The sequence below is a fragment of the Penaeus japonicus genome, unplaced genomic scaffold (assembly GCF_977035675.1).
Source record: "Penaeus japonicus unplaced genomic scaffold, GWHDUDI00000001_assembly GWHDUDI00000019, whole genome shotgun sequence".
Taxonomy (NCBI): domain Eukaryota; kingdom Metazoa; phylum Arthropoda; class Malacostraca; order Decapoda; family Penaeidae; genus Penaeus; species Penaeus japonicus.
This window is the reverse complement of record NW_028234421.1, coordinates 6,589,665-6,605,751: the sequence shown is the minus strand read 5'-3', so window position 1 is coordinate 6,605,751 and position 16,087 is coordinate 6,589,665. Positions and strand designations below refer to the sequence as shown.

General features: G+C 41.7%; 1 protein-coding gene across 1 annotated transcript; it reads left to right on the top strand.

The window, feature by feature from the left end:
• Window positions 1-1,311: 1,311 nt before the first annotated feature.
• On the top strand, window positions 1,312-15,121 carry LOC122248892 (uncharacterized). Its single transcript, XM_086547298.1, has 4 exons — window positions 1,312-1,966; window positions 8,299-8,533; window positions 8,979-9,128; window positions 11,791-15,121. Exons 1-4 carry the CDS (start codon window positions 1,678-1,680, stop codon window positions 12,005-12,007), a joined length of 891 nt encoding a protein of 296 aa, XP_086403424.1. The 5' UTR covers window positions 1,312-1,677; the 3' UTR covers window positions 12,008-15,121.
• The last annotated feature ends 966 nt before the right edge of the window (window positions 15,122-16,087 follow it).

Below are 16,087 nucleotides of genomic sequence, written 5' to 3'. Positions count from 1 at the left end.
TTTTTTCTCTGTTTATGTTATCCAATTTATAGACGATCAGAATAACAGTAATTGCAATAACGGTGTTGGTAGTATAGCAGTAATAACGAGGATAGCAACAATACCAGTGTTAGCAATGATAAGGATACAATACTACTACTACTACTGCTACTATTACTACTATTGCTACTATCACTACTACTACTACTACTACAATTATGATCGATGTAATTTGCAGAAGTAGCAATAATATTTGTGATTTTTGTTGTTCTGTAATTATGTTAATGCTCATCATAATTTCCAAATGGCTTTCATTTGGTTTTATATCTTGATATCAGCATTACGTTAATTATCTATAATGTCATAATTATTAGTATCATCATCACTTTGTAAACCTATAAACAATAAGTATAAGACGAAGGGGAATAGACTTACTTTAAATACTGTTTGATTATTATTTATATAAGCTATTAGATGTTTATTCTGTGTTTTAGTATTGGAGTCATCTCCCTTAAAGTATACTTGCTTCTTTAAGGGTGATCATAAAAAGCAACATAAATAAAGGATTTGCTTTTACGATTTTACTTTTGAACATAATGAAAAACTAACACAACATTCTTCGTTGATCTCGGAAAAAAAGAAAATTAAAATTCCTAACCGGCATCCGACAGGAATTCGATTTTGGAAATATTCTTGTCTTTACTTTTTTTTCGTTTTTTATAGTGATGTGATTCGTGATGACATGACCTGTGTGACCTCGCGGTCCTTGTAAATCATTTGGTCTTGATTTTAACAATATTACAATCAACTTATAGTTAGTCGAAAGGTGGTGTGGAAATTCAGGAAAGAAAATCCAAAAATTATATTTCACGTCATCATCCCAAAGGCCAAAAGATGTTTCTCCTTCACTCCTTCTTTTATTCGAGTCTTCTTCGCCCATTATCGGCTTGTGGCTCATCCACGCCTTTCGCGGAGCCTCCTGAAAGTGAGGCATCTCGCGAGACTCCGAGAGAAGTGGGCAGAGCACTTACCTGGGGTCAGTTGCCCAACAGGAGACGAATCTCACACGTTTGGCCTCAGCTGAGTTGCCTTCGCTGACTAAAGCTTCGAATTTGACTTCAATCTCTTTGCTGATTGAAGGGGTTTTGATATTTGTTTGTGTGTGGGTTGGCGTTTTCCTATTTCTTAATGATTGATTAACCTTTTGTATCTTTTAAAGAGTGCTGCCTTCGGGCTCTTCGGGCGTGGCTAGGCTCTGGCTCCGCCCCATGACCGGAGAGGCTCCGCCCCTTATGTCTAGCAGTCATATACAGCGCGCGAGACGTTACTTGCTCAGTGGCCGCCCAGCAATGGTCGTGTGGGACCTATTGGTGCTCGTGTTCCGTATTCTGTGCTTCAAGCCGGCCGTCATCGTGATCTGAGCAACCATGGAGCTGAAGGGCCTCGACCCCACAGACGTTTACTGAGCGGCTCCAGCTTAGCCCCCCAATCACTAGTCTTCTCGCCAGTCCTCCCTCATTTCTTGCTTGCTTGCTTGCCGGTGGTTCCTGCAGCATAGTCTGCCGTGATCACCGACACATTACTACTCGGATACCGCACACGCGGCTACACGCTCCATTTACCATGAGTTTCGCTCTGGATCCCCTGGATCCCACGGGTATATACTGATGGCTCCGGGCCGTCAGTCCCTCCACAGCCATGGCGCCACGCTGGTCCACGTCGCTCCTGCAGTTCCGTCTTGGACTGTCCCTGCTGTCCTTGTTGGCCGCCCCCTCCCTGGGGCGCCTCCCACGCCTCCCGGATGGCGAGGTGGTGGATGAGAACAACCTGGTGGAGGGGGCGCCGCAGCCACTGAGCCTTTCTGACGCCGCCCGCCTGTTCGTCCGCCTGAATCAGGAAGAGGAACAGGGCGCTCGATCCGAGGGTCAAGAGGAACGAGAGGATGCAAGATTGATCGGCATCACCGACGGAGGGCTCTACAGGGGAGGTACGTGTCACGTCCACCACTCGTCTCCAGTCGGAGGTGACGTTCTGTATTATAGCATTAGTACCCTTACCGTTAGATACTTCGAGAACAATCGATCCCGTTCCGCAGGTGCAATAACAGTGCTGACTTTCGCTCGCGTCCGCACACAACAATTAACCTGCGAGAGGATGACTCACTCAGAGACACTCATCCCGATCAGAGCGAGACCCTCTCTTTGGATCCCCATTTAACCCCGCGTTAAAATCACTGCGTGGGACCGAGTCGAAACAAGAGTTCAAAGAGGGGCCATAGACGCTCAACCTTAGCCCAGAGCAAATGGTGTAGCGGCCTTTGTTTGCTCGTCCCCAATTACGGTTGTTATTCAGTCACTGGCAAAGGCAGCCACGTTACAATTAGCAGAGAAAGTTAGCGAAGGAGAGTGTAATGCCCCGGTCGAACTGAGAAAAGTGCGCTGGCTCAGATCAGCTGGTCCCCCGCGGCGCCGCGATGTTGTCAACTCCTGGTATTTACTCCGTTAAATATGAGTGCTTCGGTTCCTACTTTTGCTCGAATAGAATTAAGATAATGACTCGCATCCGATGAAGAGTAATGGTTCACTTCCCCCAAAGAAGAAAACCGGAGGCATAACCTTACACAAATCCCTTTTATTATCGCTTCCGTGTCTCTCCCTTGTCAGCTGTGACCTGCTGTCGTTCATTCATCCGCCTTGTGCGAGCGCGCGACTTCAGTCATCGCACAGTTACTTACTCTCCTTCCTCAACGTTGCTGCTTATTAGTGTAAGACATTTCTGTTCTCTCTCTGGCTAACGGCATTAAAGGACCTTGAGCCTGGGTGCTGGATGTTCTTTTGTGACAATAATGGATGTTATAATGGGTTCTCCCTGCATAACCAATGACACGTCAGTCCCTTTTGGTCATGCATGATGTTTGCGGTCTTTTTGTTTCGCTGATCGTTACGTTTTTAGCGTTTTATTTAGTATTGGCGAGACTGCAAGAAGAACAGCAAAGTAAACATCCGAAGATCAGTTATAAAGACCTTTGCTTTATAGCACTACTACCTGCGCTTAAAACAACCACTATTTCCTTATGTATCGTTGCTATCATCAGCATTCTAAACGCAATTACACCAGTTTGAGATAAGATACCCAAACCGTGTTATTGTTACACTGACAAACACCATTTGTATGACTTTATTTGTTCTCAATCGTGTAGCTATGTTCTGTACTCAAGCAGACATTGTTTTTGTGATTACACACTGTGACGAATCCGTTACTGGTTAATGGGGGCCGCGAAAACTGTACAGACATTTTTGAATGTACATCTTGGGAATGATGAGAGAGAGAGAGAGAGCGAGTGGGTGAGCGAATGAGTGAGTGAGTTAATGAGAGAGAGAGAGAGAGAGAGAGAAAGAGAGAGAGAGAGAAAGAGAAAGAAAGAAAGAGAGAGAGAGAGAGAGGTGTAAAAAGGAGAAAGAAAGAGAGAGAGAGAGAGAGAGAGAGAGAGAGAGAGAGGTTAAAAAGGAGAAAGAAAGAGAGAGAGAGAGAGAGAGAGAGAGAGAGAGAGCAAAAGAAAGAAAGATACAAAGAGAGAGAAAGAGACACAGAGATTAGGAGAGAGGGAGAGAGAGAGAGAGAGAGAGACACGGAGACAACCAATCTGGAAAGCCTTGAGGAGCAGGTACAGTACAGCAAGTGAGTTGCCGTCACCGCAGGCTGTTCTAAAGCCACTGGGACTCGCCTCCTTTCCGCTTTGCTGTCTGCCTGGAAGCCGTTCTTGCTGTTCCTTTGAGAAAAGTCCTCGAAATGGGTTGATTCTTGGCTGTTCCTTTGAGAAAAGGCCTCGAAATGGGTTCATTCTTGGCTGTTCCTTTGAGAAAAGTCCTCGAAATGGGTTGATTCTTGGCTGTTCCTTTGAGAAAAGTCCTCGAAATGGGTTCATTCTTGGCTGTTCCTTTGAGAAAAGTCCTCGAAATGGGTTCATTCTTGGCTGTTCCTTTGAGAAAAGTCCTCGAAATGGGTTAATTATTGGCTGTTCCTTTGAGAAAAGTCCTCGAAATGGGTTGATTCTTGACTGTTCCTTTGAGAAAAGTCCTCGAAATGGGTTGATTCTTGGCTGTTCCTTTGAGAAAAGTCCTCAGAATGGGTCAATTCTTGGCTGTTCCTTTGAGAAAAGTCCTCGAAATGGGTTGATTCTTGGCTGTTCCTTTGAGAAAAGTCCTCGAAATGGGTTGATTCTTGGCTGTTCCTTTGAGAAAAGTCCTCGAAATGGGTTAATTCTTGGCTGTTCCTTTGAGAAAAGTCCTCGAAATGGGTTAATTCTTGGCTGTTCCTTTGAGAAATGAGTTTTTTAATCTTTTGCTTTTCATTTTGACAAAACTCGAAATTCGCTGATGCTTTCTGTCCGTGTTTTGGTCGTTCATTTAAGGCAGTCAGGTTTCATTTTTTATTTGCTCCATCATTAAGAGTTTTATTTAATATTCATTGATATTGTTTATCAATTCTTGAGAAAGCTGATTGACTCGCAGGTATGAGGTAAAAGAATGTATATGTATGTGTATGGAGAGAGAGAGAGAGAGAGAGAGAGAGAGAGAGAGAGAGAGAGAGAGAGAGAGAGAGAGAGAGAGAGAGAGAGAGAGAGAGAGAGAGAGAGAGAGAGAGAGAGAGAGAGAGTGAAAGAGAGTATGGAAGAAAAAAAATACAGGAGTGAGAACGAATGAAAGCATTAGAGGGAGAGAAAGAAGAGAGAGAGAAAAAAAGAAAAAAGAGAGAAAGAAAAAAAGAGATAGAGAAAGAAAGTGAGACAGAAAGAAAGAGAGAAAGAGGAGAGAGAGAGAAAGAAGAGAGAAAGAGAAAGAGAGAGAGGGAAAGAGAAAGAGAGAAAGAGAAAGAGAGAAGAAAGAGAGAAAAAAAGAAAAAAGAGAAAGAAAAAGAGATAGAGAAAGAAAGTGAGATAGAAAGAAAGAAAGGAAGAGAGAAAGATGAGAGAGAGAAAGGAGAGAGAGAAAGAGAGAGAGAGAAAGAGAGAGAGAAAGACAAGAGAGAGATCCACAAGTGAAGATCCACAGACAAACAGATAAAAGCGCAAATAAAGGAGAGAGAGAGAGAGAGAGAGAGAGAGAGAGAGAGAGAGAGAGAGAGAGAGAGAGAGAGAGAGAGAGAGAGAGAGAGAGAGAGAGAGAGAGAGAGAGAGAGAGAAAGAGCAGGAGACGCGGAAGCTGGGAAACAGGAACTATGTGAGAGTTGCTAAGGGTCGCCAGACACTTTTTCTTCATAGGTCAAAAGACTTTGGCAATGGTTAATAGAACAAGATTATGATGCATGGGGTGTTGGTTCCTATGCTGTGTTCAATATTAAATCAACTTTTTTTTTTTTCTCTCTCTCTCTCTTTTTGTTTCCGTATTCCACGTATATCAGTCCTTGTGATAATAGTACCTGATCATCAATTAATATGGCAAAGAGTTATTTCATATGGAAACTTACCAAAAAAAAAAAAAAAACAACAACAACAATAACAACAACAGCAAAAGCACATTAAGAATACGTTAGTTCGTCATTTGTTTCAAATTATGCTGAGTCATATAACCATCTCTATGATTCACCATATTGGCTACGGACGTTATTCATCGGTGGGTCAAGAATAAATGTCATGTTTTTTTATCTCTTTTTTTATATCCAACGTCAAACTGGTATTGCGATAAAAAGGCTTAAAAATAAGTGCGACAGACCTTGGTTTTGGCGGCAAGACCTTGAGTGAGCCATGCATGTTCCTTATGACCTGTTAAGAGAAGGGAGGCAACACGTCCTATATGGTATAGAAAAGTGAAGGAAATGATAGGAATATTCCACGATAGGAAGATAGGAAGATAGACATCCGGTATTAGTTGCTGTAAGGTGAAAGGTTTTTTGTTGTTTTGGCTCAATGTCGCGAGGGTCTGAGGGGATACGGAGGTAAATGATTAGGACTCACTCGTCAGCTTTAACTTCAGAATGTTGAGATATTTTCATAAGATCAAGAGAAATAAGATGGACAATAAGATAGACTGGTCGTGTTTTATGCTCTGTGAAATTTGTTAATCTTAAAGACAGCTCCATTTTGTTTTAAAGAGAGATATATAGGCCAGTATGAGCGACGTGCAAACAGTCACGCACAGTCTCACAGCGGTTACGAACCTAAAAATAGATATAAATTTGCACGTATAATATCCGGAAAAACAAATTAAGTGTAACGATGACGAGCGTAAATATATTTCCTCACTGAGCACAGTATGAAGACCGCCATTAGACAAAAACAGTTATAAGGAACTCGAACCTTCAAGGAAGTGTCATATCAGGAAACAGGAATAGGAAGTTAGCAGCGACTTAGAAGATGTCTGTCATGGGGGTTCAAATATAAACTAAATAACCTCGTAGTTTATTGTTTTTTATTGTGATTATGTTTGTTTGGGGACAGAATTGATTTTTTTTTCTTCTGAAAGTTAAGTTTTTTTTTTCTTAGCACGATCTCCTTGTATACTTTACATAAGCATTAGTTTTGCTTGCACTCGTGACGTAATTTCCTGTTTCTCGTATTTGCATTGCAGAGGCAGCGTGCCATTGTCTTTAATGATAGATATATAATGTATTCTTCCCCTGTAAATATTCATATTTGGTTCTCTCTTCCTTTCAAAGTCAGATTTCAAGTCACTGGAGGATACCTTCATATCAGGAAGTCAATCTGACCTTAGGCAGACATGACAGTCGGCCTTACACACTAATGGCCATTTACCTGATCATTAATCGACACTTAATTAAGACCTACACTATCACACGTAATTCAAACCGAAATAAGATAAATGTGTCCCAAGCGTCAAAGTTTGTAAAAATAATAATTGTAATCATTACTAGCTGTAAAGTAGAGAGCACAAAAACTCAACGCGAGGGAATGTAGTAGACGGCCTTCGAATAGCTGAGCAAGTTTCCCGAGATGCAGCACCTTGTACCCACTCGGTCTGGTTAATGACAATTGCTTGAAAATTGCAACCATTGCTTTGTCTTCGTCGTCGTCGTCGGTGTGTCGGTGAGTCGGCGTGTTGCGTTGCATTCGAAGGGAGGTGAAAGTGCGGTTCGAAAGTGGCGTTTCCGATTAGGAAATGCCTACGCGAGCGATAGGTGATAGACGTGCGTTGTATCGCGTTATCGGGAGGAGTATGTCGATCGTGTGTCATCTCTAACGAAACGGATAGAGTTCGATCGAAGAGAGAATCCCCAAAATCAGAAAGCGATATAACATGATATCGCGATAGAAGCCGCGGCTAAAAGGGCAAGCCATATGGGCTTAAGTGGGGGAAAAGTCCTCCTCCCAAAATGACCCTAACGGAGCGACAGCATAGAAAGGCGAATTCACAAGCACCCCAGACGCCAATGCAAGTGCGGCCCATCAGGTTTTCTCTGTTACCTTGCTGTCCTTCAATGCTTGTTAGATATAAGGCGGACCTTAACAAAACTAGAGCACACTTCTGACCGAAGACTTGCCTTAGAATAGGAGTCTAGAATGTACGATGAAATCCTGTTCCGTGAAATATATATAGAGTTTTTTTTTATGTGTGCAAGCCATTGCAATTTCGAAGATGCCGTGTTAAAGGGCCTTATCAATGACGACGTTGCATCGAGGTTTTGTCTGTGCATGATATTTGTCTTAGACCATTATTCAGCATTACTTGAGGACGTGGGCGAACCTAAGTGCATATTTGATTGCCTCGATTATAATACTGGTACAAAATCACTTTTTTTTTTTTGTATAGAGTATAGTTCAGATAGTAAAGTATGATTTTGAGATATTAGGAAGATCATTACGAATTAATTACGAATAATTACGAATACCCTAATGAAGAGAGACGTAAAGTTAAAGGTAAATTTCGTGATGGCACTAATGATACTCTGTGACAAGGCAGACATTTGACATTGATATGGTTATCTTTATCAACAATCATAAACTTGCTGTTATCATGATTGCAGAGCCGATTGCTGATTGCATGATTCCCGGACGATGATTAATTTGGCATTGATGCATGAGATATGAATGTGCATGAATTATAGGACCTTGGAGTGAATATATGCATTGGCGAACACACATTTGTGCATTGTATATCTGTTTATTCATATTTACAGGCATTATATACACATACACATACACATACACGCACACAAACACACACACACATAGTCTCCGAATGCCACACACAAGGAAGTTAACATTACGTAGCCAAATAAGCAATAAAACAAAAAACAAACAAACAAAAATATCTCCCTATAACTCACTTTCATTTCTTTCTTTCTCTCTCTCTCTTTTATCAGATCTTGTGGTCTATCTACCGGTGACTCTCCTTCTCCCGACGTTTGCCTTCCGGTCGCGTTACTCCCTGGCCGGAAGTAAGGATTCCAGCTGGGGTAGTTACCTCTTCGGAAGGAGTTACGCAGGAGATCGAGATGTGGAAGATGAGGATGCTTGGCAGGACATAAGAGGTCCTGTGGATCGTGTCCTTTCAAGGAGAGTCAAATACGACCCCCAGCTTCCGGAATATGAGGATGGGTATGTATTTTGGGATGGTCGTTTGGTAGTGATGATATTATTGTGATTGTTGTGGTGATGGTGGTGGTGATGATGATGATGATGACGATTATTATCATCATCATCACAGTTACCATCGTTATTTTCATTATCATTTTATTACTATCATTATCATTGTCTATTCATATATTCAGTGGTTATATTATACTCATTGTATATTGATTTTATTCATTCCCATGTCATCATCAGACGTCCTTATGTCAAATTCCTTCATCTTAATATCACATTAATTCAACCCCATGCCCATATATATATATATATATATATATATATATATATATATATATATATATATATATATATACATAAACATCCCACACCGAAACCCTCCTGGTTCTGAACCTACATCCTGAACCAAGACGAAGACCTGTCCTAACATTGGGTTCGCTTTGTTTCTTCCCCACAGAGCTTATGGTCCGCTTCTTTCCCGCCTGGATGCCTACTTCCATTACCTGCGCGTACATGACGATACCTGTAGGATGAAAGCTATCTGTCATTTAGCGAAGGAACCTGCCAAGTACAGCCCCTTGTCGCACCTGATCCTCTCCGCTTTGAAGTGAGTGTTGTGGTGATTATTTGTTTGTCTGTGGGGGGTGTGGGAGGGGGGGGTGTGGGGGAAGGGGGAAGGGTGTGGGGGAAGGGTGTGTGGGGTAGGGGTGGGAGGGTGTGGGGAGTGAGGGAGGGTGGTAGGGTGTTGGAGGAAGGGGGGGCAGAGAGAGACAGAAAGAGGGAGAGAGTGAGTGAATGAGAGAAAGAAGGAGAGAGAGAGAGAGAGAGAGAGAGAGAGAGAGAGAGAGAGAGAGAGAGAGAGAGAGAGAGAGAGAGAGAGAGAGAGAGAGAGAGAGAGAGAGAGAGAGAGAGAGTCGAAGGACACGCTATCAAAACATTACGAAGGTCGTTACATAATCGTAAGATAAAACAAGGAAACAAGTACATTTGTCAGTCAAGAGAAAGTCCTCCCGTTATGTATGCTGTGAACTCTATTTATATATCTATGAATATCAAGTGAAATACACATTAAGACATTTTAGATAGAAAGACAAATACATTACCTGGAAAAAAGATCAAATTATAAGCAACACCGAGCTTAAATCATCATTGCAGATGAGAAAGAAAAAACAAACAAACAAAAAAAAAACACATAAATTAATGATAAAAGATTTCAATAACGTGTTATAAGTTGAAATCATAAGCAAAGGGCTAAGTGCAGTCAAGTCTCTGTGGGACCCAAAGTTTAACCTCGGTTGGCGCCAGGCCTGTCTCGCTGTCTACGGTTAGTAATACTGATCAAACCGTTATTTCGAAAAAAAAGAAAAAAACATCGAAGAAGTATTTTTATATATAATGTAGATTGCCGTTATTTTTGCTTTTTTTTTCTGACATTTCTTTTTCGTCAATATTAATATTCTCCGTGGGATATCCTTTAACTAAAGATGGAAAAGTGACCGTCATTATTTTGAAAGAGAGAGAGATATATACCTATCTACCTTCGTTTCTGCGTGACTATTTATTTGCGTGAATATCCATCAATATTATTAGTCAAAACGAGATTGTAGAGTACCACTTGGCTGTCCCTTAGAACTTGAATTTCAGGTATCAAGCAATACTTAAAGAAAAATGCCTCAACTCAAGGATTTCCAGATCTCCGCAAAAGCCCGTGTGCGTCGTGCGTTACATTCTGGCTAAATGTTCAACGTTCTGGCGGATGCTTACTTATATACAAAAGGTTGTTAACAAAGTTTGCTGGAACACAAAAAGCGGCTGTCCTTACTTCTCTTACTTACCTGTAAAATATGATGGAGACGTGACAAAGCCACTTCCGGTGTTCGAGAAGGAAGGGAAAAAAAACAAAAATCGGTGACAGAGACTAGGACTCGAAGACACGTTCGCGCGGGTATTATCTCCGGGTTGTCCAAGAGAGATTTTTCCACCGACACGAAAACTTCAACGTTTCAGCGGTTTCAGGCAAGATACCAATCATGTATCTTGAGCGCAAGGCTGAATCTGAACACCTCAGTTGTTGCCATGCTGAAGTGATTCTCAAGTTCCACAATTAAGAGAAAAAATACAAAAAAAAAAAAAAAAAAAATGCCGAGGGAAGAGAGCGAGAGAGAAAAAAACAACAACAACATTACTCCACTCGCAAACCGAACTGACTGCCTCTTGTCTTTATTTGAAAACAGATCATAACAAAGCATTAGGATAGCCAAGACACACACACACCCACACCACAGGAACCAAATAACGAACCTGAAAGAACAATAACGACGACGACAATGAAAGAAAAAGGAAAAAGAATAGTCACAGCACGCGGCGGACAGTGGCAGCAGCATTAGCAAACACGCTGGCCTTGTCCACGTGTTTTCCAAGACCTGTAAAAGGGAACCGCACCCGATCTACGGACAGGCTGCTGCTGCTGCTGGTGCTGCTGCTTCTCGACTGCTCTGTCGCGACGCCCACCGTACCTCCTGCAGGGGAATGGGGAGTGGGAATAGGGAATGGGGGTGGTTGTGGATGGGGAGTGTGAATGGGGGTGATTGTGACTTTGAGAAAGAATGGGTGTGATTGGGAATTTTGGGAATGGCGAGTGATGGTTGTATTAGGTTGAATGGGAAAATTGGGAATGTGGGATGAAGATGGGATTAGAGTGATAGGGGAATGTGGGTGGAAGCTGTAGCGAGAAAGTGCGTGTGTTGTTTGGGTGGGTGAAAAAGAGGACTATTCTCCGTGGAGGCGCCAGGTGTTTTTAATAGGGTACAGGGGGATTAAGGGAAGCTTCTTGAACAAACCGGAATGGAATGGGAATTGAAGATAGAATGAGTGGTCTTGTCTCAGTCAGGTAATATTTTTAAGTGTAATGCAGGCTTTGCCGTTCGCTGCAAACCTAACTGTACTTTGGAGAAACGTGTTTTGTCCGTTTGAGAATATTCAAAACACGAGTATAAGCTGTGTTCGTATATTTCTTTAATCGGTTACATAGTAACATGAGATGGCAGATTTTAAGTCGACATTTTGACATGAAACACGCACACACTAACACACACAAACACACTGAATTATTTATAGACAAATGACCAAACAAACAAATAGATACATACAAATAACCAAACGCACACCTATAAACATATAAAACAAACAAACACATACATACACAGGATATCTAGGCACATTATTTTGTGAATTTGGAGATCTTACCTTCCCTTTCTTTCTTCTTGCAGGAAGAGCGAGTCCTTCTCCAGGCCCTCCTCGTATAGCCAAGACGTCTTCCGTTTCTTCCGCTACTACTGGGCGGCAGAAAGGGGCGTGGCCGGCGAGGACTGTAGCCACGCCTACTACAAGTGTCCGGCTGACCTTGAGGACATTGTTAACATGCGTGTCCTCAGCTTCTGGCAGAAACTTGCATCCCTTGTGTCCATTAAGCTGAGCGATGAGTGATGCCTCCTCTTTTTTTTTTCTTTTTTTTTGATTGTTCTGATGGAGTATTTTATATATTTTGGTGCTTTAAATGCCTATTTGGTGCCACGTGGTTCCACATTTCCGTACTCTGGTGCCCGGATCGTGCTGTACAACATAACCGTATGTTACCAGCCTGTTACTAGTGCCTCGAGGGGGCGGGTCCTGCGCCGCCTGCCCCGCCCAACATGTTACCACCCAGTCACCAATGCCTCGGGGGGGACCAGGCAATTCTGCTTACCCCGCCCCCCCCACCTTCTGTGACGCTCATGGAACTCCTATTTTCCCTAAGTCTAGACTGGATAACTTGTCCCATCTGCGTTGTTATGGGCCCAGACGCCTCCAGACAATATCCGAGTCATAATGTAATGTTTACCAGGCCTGCGCCCCTCCTCCCCGCCGCCCTCACACGAAGGCGGCGAGGCAGCGCCCGGGTCTCTAGCTCTACTCGCTAAGGATCTCCCCGTCAATAAGAGGTGTTGTAAGTGACGAGTTAAACCTGTGATATTGTAGTTTATTTTGATGTGTCTGACTTCCGCCCCTCAGCGGCTCGGGCACTTTGCCCACCGACCTGCACTGTGCTGCTGACAACCGTAGTCACTCTGCTGACCTATCTCTGACCTTCTGCCTGCTGCTATTGCTATAGCGTGGGCAGGCTAAACTAAAAACTCATTTAGCTCACAGTCCTTATCAAAATCTTCACCCAAACCAGACAGTAGACAGTTTGTTTAAAAAAAAAAGAAGAGTAGCGAACTTGGACGTCTGCGTCAAATCAATGACAATCGTTGCCATCTTGCTGACAGTTTTATAGACTCACAACCTGCACAATCTCCATAAATGTCCTGCATCGTCCTTCGACCACTTGTCCCTCTGCTACGCCAGTGCCTGAAGTCATTCCGGGACTGACATTGCACGTACGAGTCAGACTTTCGTACTTCTAAAATTAATCGGATTTTTTTCTCTCTCGGGTTTTGTTCAGGTATTGCATGCAAGCATCCTGAGCAACATCTTTGCATGTGAAAGACACCCTTGATATTATGTATGGATTTGTTTGTTTTGACTGCAGACGGGGGGGAAATGATTGACTTTGGGACATGCGGAGAAAGCGTGGACTCAGACTGGGAAAAGAGCCGTTAATAAGCGGAGAAAGTCCTCCGTTAGCGACAGTTGCAGAAACGGGTCGTGATGTTGCTCTGCAATACTAGTTCTGCAACTGGTCTCTTTTGTATTGCGAGTTTTACTCACTGTCAAGAATAAGATTATTGGTCATAATTGTGAGGAGTAGATTTCCTTGATATGAATTTGATCAACATCAGAAAGACTTTGAAATCGGACGTAACTGAATGACCAAATAACACTGTCTCTCGACGCTTGACCTGAATCATAAATGGCTTGACCTTTTGAAGTGAATGTTGCAGGATGTGCTGGAAAGACGCAGACTAATAAGGACTTTTAGATGAAGTACAAAAGAAAGGAAAACAATAGATGACATTTTTAGAGCTCAATCTATTTTTGTAATGACTGATACGTTATCCATCTAAGTATTGGTTGGGGTACATGCAAAAAAGAAGCCATTACATCTGGAATCTTAAAAAAAAGAAAAAAGAGATAGAAAAAAAAGCAATTTACCGAAGAAAGAATCTTTTCAAGAACCCTGACATTTTGCTTCTGTAGGTTATTAGACAGGCAGTGAAGCGCCTTCAAGCAGTGCGAGAGACAGCGGAGATTGAGGCAGACTGACAGAGACAATGGCAGACTGAAGACATTTTACCTGAGACATTCGACCAATATTTATATGAGCAAAAACCTTATGGCATAAATGTCATATAACATTGCTGAGACTCATGACAATACCACGGTGAAAGTGTCTAATGACTATGACAATCTTTGACAGACAGACTGACAGACAGATAGGCAGACATCCTCGAGATAAGCATGGAAGATGCAATGCAATGCTGAAAACGAGAGATCAACCAAACAAAACTTCTAGACGAATCCAAAAAAATAAAACAGTCTACCCTATTGATAAAACGACACAAGAAAATCACCCATACATTTTCCCACAAACTTCCTTTAGTGTTTTTTTGTTTCTGACAGAACTTCCGACGTGACTGACTGTCAGCAGAGATGAACATTGTCATTGCTGTAGCTGTATGTGCTCCATAGTTACAGGTCGTTTGGTCCAGTACAAGTGATGCATATCCTTAGACCAGTCCGAAGACACTTGGTACAACACTAATATACGTCTGCAAGGCTCAGTATTTTCCTATACACTTGGCCCTCACACAGAGTTCATTAAAGTACTTGTTCACGGTACAGTAGACTCTGGGTGTACTCAAGCAACTGTTGATAATCCAAGTATACTTATCTAATTGCTTACATTATGTAATTAGATGGATATATCTCTAATACGGTTGTATATGGTCACTGTCTAGTTAAACTTTCTAGGAATGGTCTGTCTGGTTAAGTACCACATGTTAATCAGCGCATTTGTAAACCAGTTCCTCATTTTTTTTTTGTTATTCTTTTTTTGTTATCATTCTAGACCCCAAGTGAATGTGTTTCTGGTATGTCCAGTAACAGAAAAAAAAAGTATATTTAGTGATATTTAAATGCAAAATCTACCTGTCTCCTTATTTGGGAAATACGATGTTATGCTTATTATATGTACAATGTGTTTATTATCACTCCTATTACTGATTCGCTAATAAAACAAACAAACAAACAAACAAAACAAAACAGAACTACCTAACAACAGGAGCTGCTAGGGAATATGGAATATCCCGGGTGTTCTCAAGTGTTCTCAAGTGTTCTCATGTGTTCTCAAATATACACTATATATATATACTATATAATACACATATATAAGAAGAGATTATACGTTTTAGAGTAAATCTTGATCCTGCAATAGACGTCTTTGTGCCAAGTCTAGGTTTGGTCGCTTTCTTGATGACTACGAGTGTGTTAAGTCCCTGTGTTTGTGTGTAAATCAAATATAATTGTTATTTTGAACAAGAGAAGATGCATGATATTTTTGTAGCAGATGAAGATCATGTAATAAGTTTATTATATGAATAAAGAAAAATGTGAAATATAGTCGCTGTGTTATTTTTTGTCCTGGTTAATACGAAATGTAGATATTTGTGCATTCATATACATATCCATATCAATATATGTCTATTTTGTATATTCGTCCGCCTGTTCAACTATCCTATCTTCCTGTCTATCTATCTATCTATTTATCTATCCATGTCTAGTCGTCTATCTATCTATCTATCTATCTATTTATCTATCCATATATCTATTCGTCTATCTATCTATCTATCTATTTATCTATCCATATGTCTATTCGTCTATCTATCTATCTATCTGTCTACCTACCTATGTATCTACGAGTATGCACAATATATGAAAATAATATATACCTTGTATGGATACAAATGAACATACCATATGTGAGCAAATAGATGAATGGGTATATCGATAGATGTTTGATAGATAGAGAAAGAGATGATGAAAAATGATTGAGAGACAAATAAATATATAGAGTAAGAATAAGAATAAGATATGTAGAGATGAAATGAATATAAAAAGATATAGAAAATGCACAAGATGAACATATCGATAAATATAGGTGTGTGTGAGTGTGTGTGTGTGTGTTTGTGTGTATGCGTGTGTGTCTGTGTACGTACGTGTGTGTGTGTGTGTGTGCGTGCGTGCGTGCGTGTGTGTGTATGCGTGTGTGTCTGTGTACGTACGTGTATGCGTGTGTGTCTGTGTACGTACGTGTTTGTGCGCGCGCGTGTGTGTGTGTGTGTGTGTGTGCATGTATGTCTGTGTACGTACGTGTTTGTGTGTGTATGTGTGTGTGTACGCGTGTGTGCGTGCCTGTGTGCGTGTGTTTGTGTGTGTGTGTGTACGCGTGTGTGCATGCCTGCGTGTGCGTGCCTGTGTACGTGTGTGTGCGTGTGTGTGCGTGCGTATATGGCCACCAATATATGGGTCCGTCCGTGCCTCGGGTCTCGTTCTGAAGGATCAGCGTGATAAAAAACAGTCCAAAGC

Coding starts and splice junctions, on each gene's coding strand:
- LOC122248892 (XM_086547298.1), top strand. CDS start 1,678: ATGGCGCCACGCTGGTCCACGTCGCTCCTGCAGTTCCGTCTTGGACTG. Junction 8,534..8,978: donor CTTCCGGAATATGAGGATGG/GTATGTATTTTG, acceptor TCTTCCCCACAG/AGCTTATGGTCCGCTTCTTT. Junction 9,129..11,790: donor CTGATCCTCTCCGCTTTGAA/GTGAGTGTTGTG, acceptor TTCTTCTTGCAG/GAAGAGCGAGTCCTTCTCCA.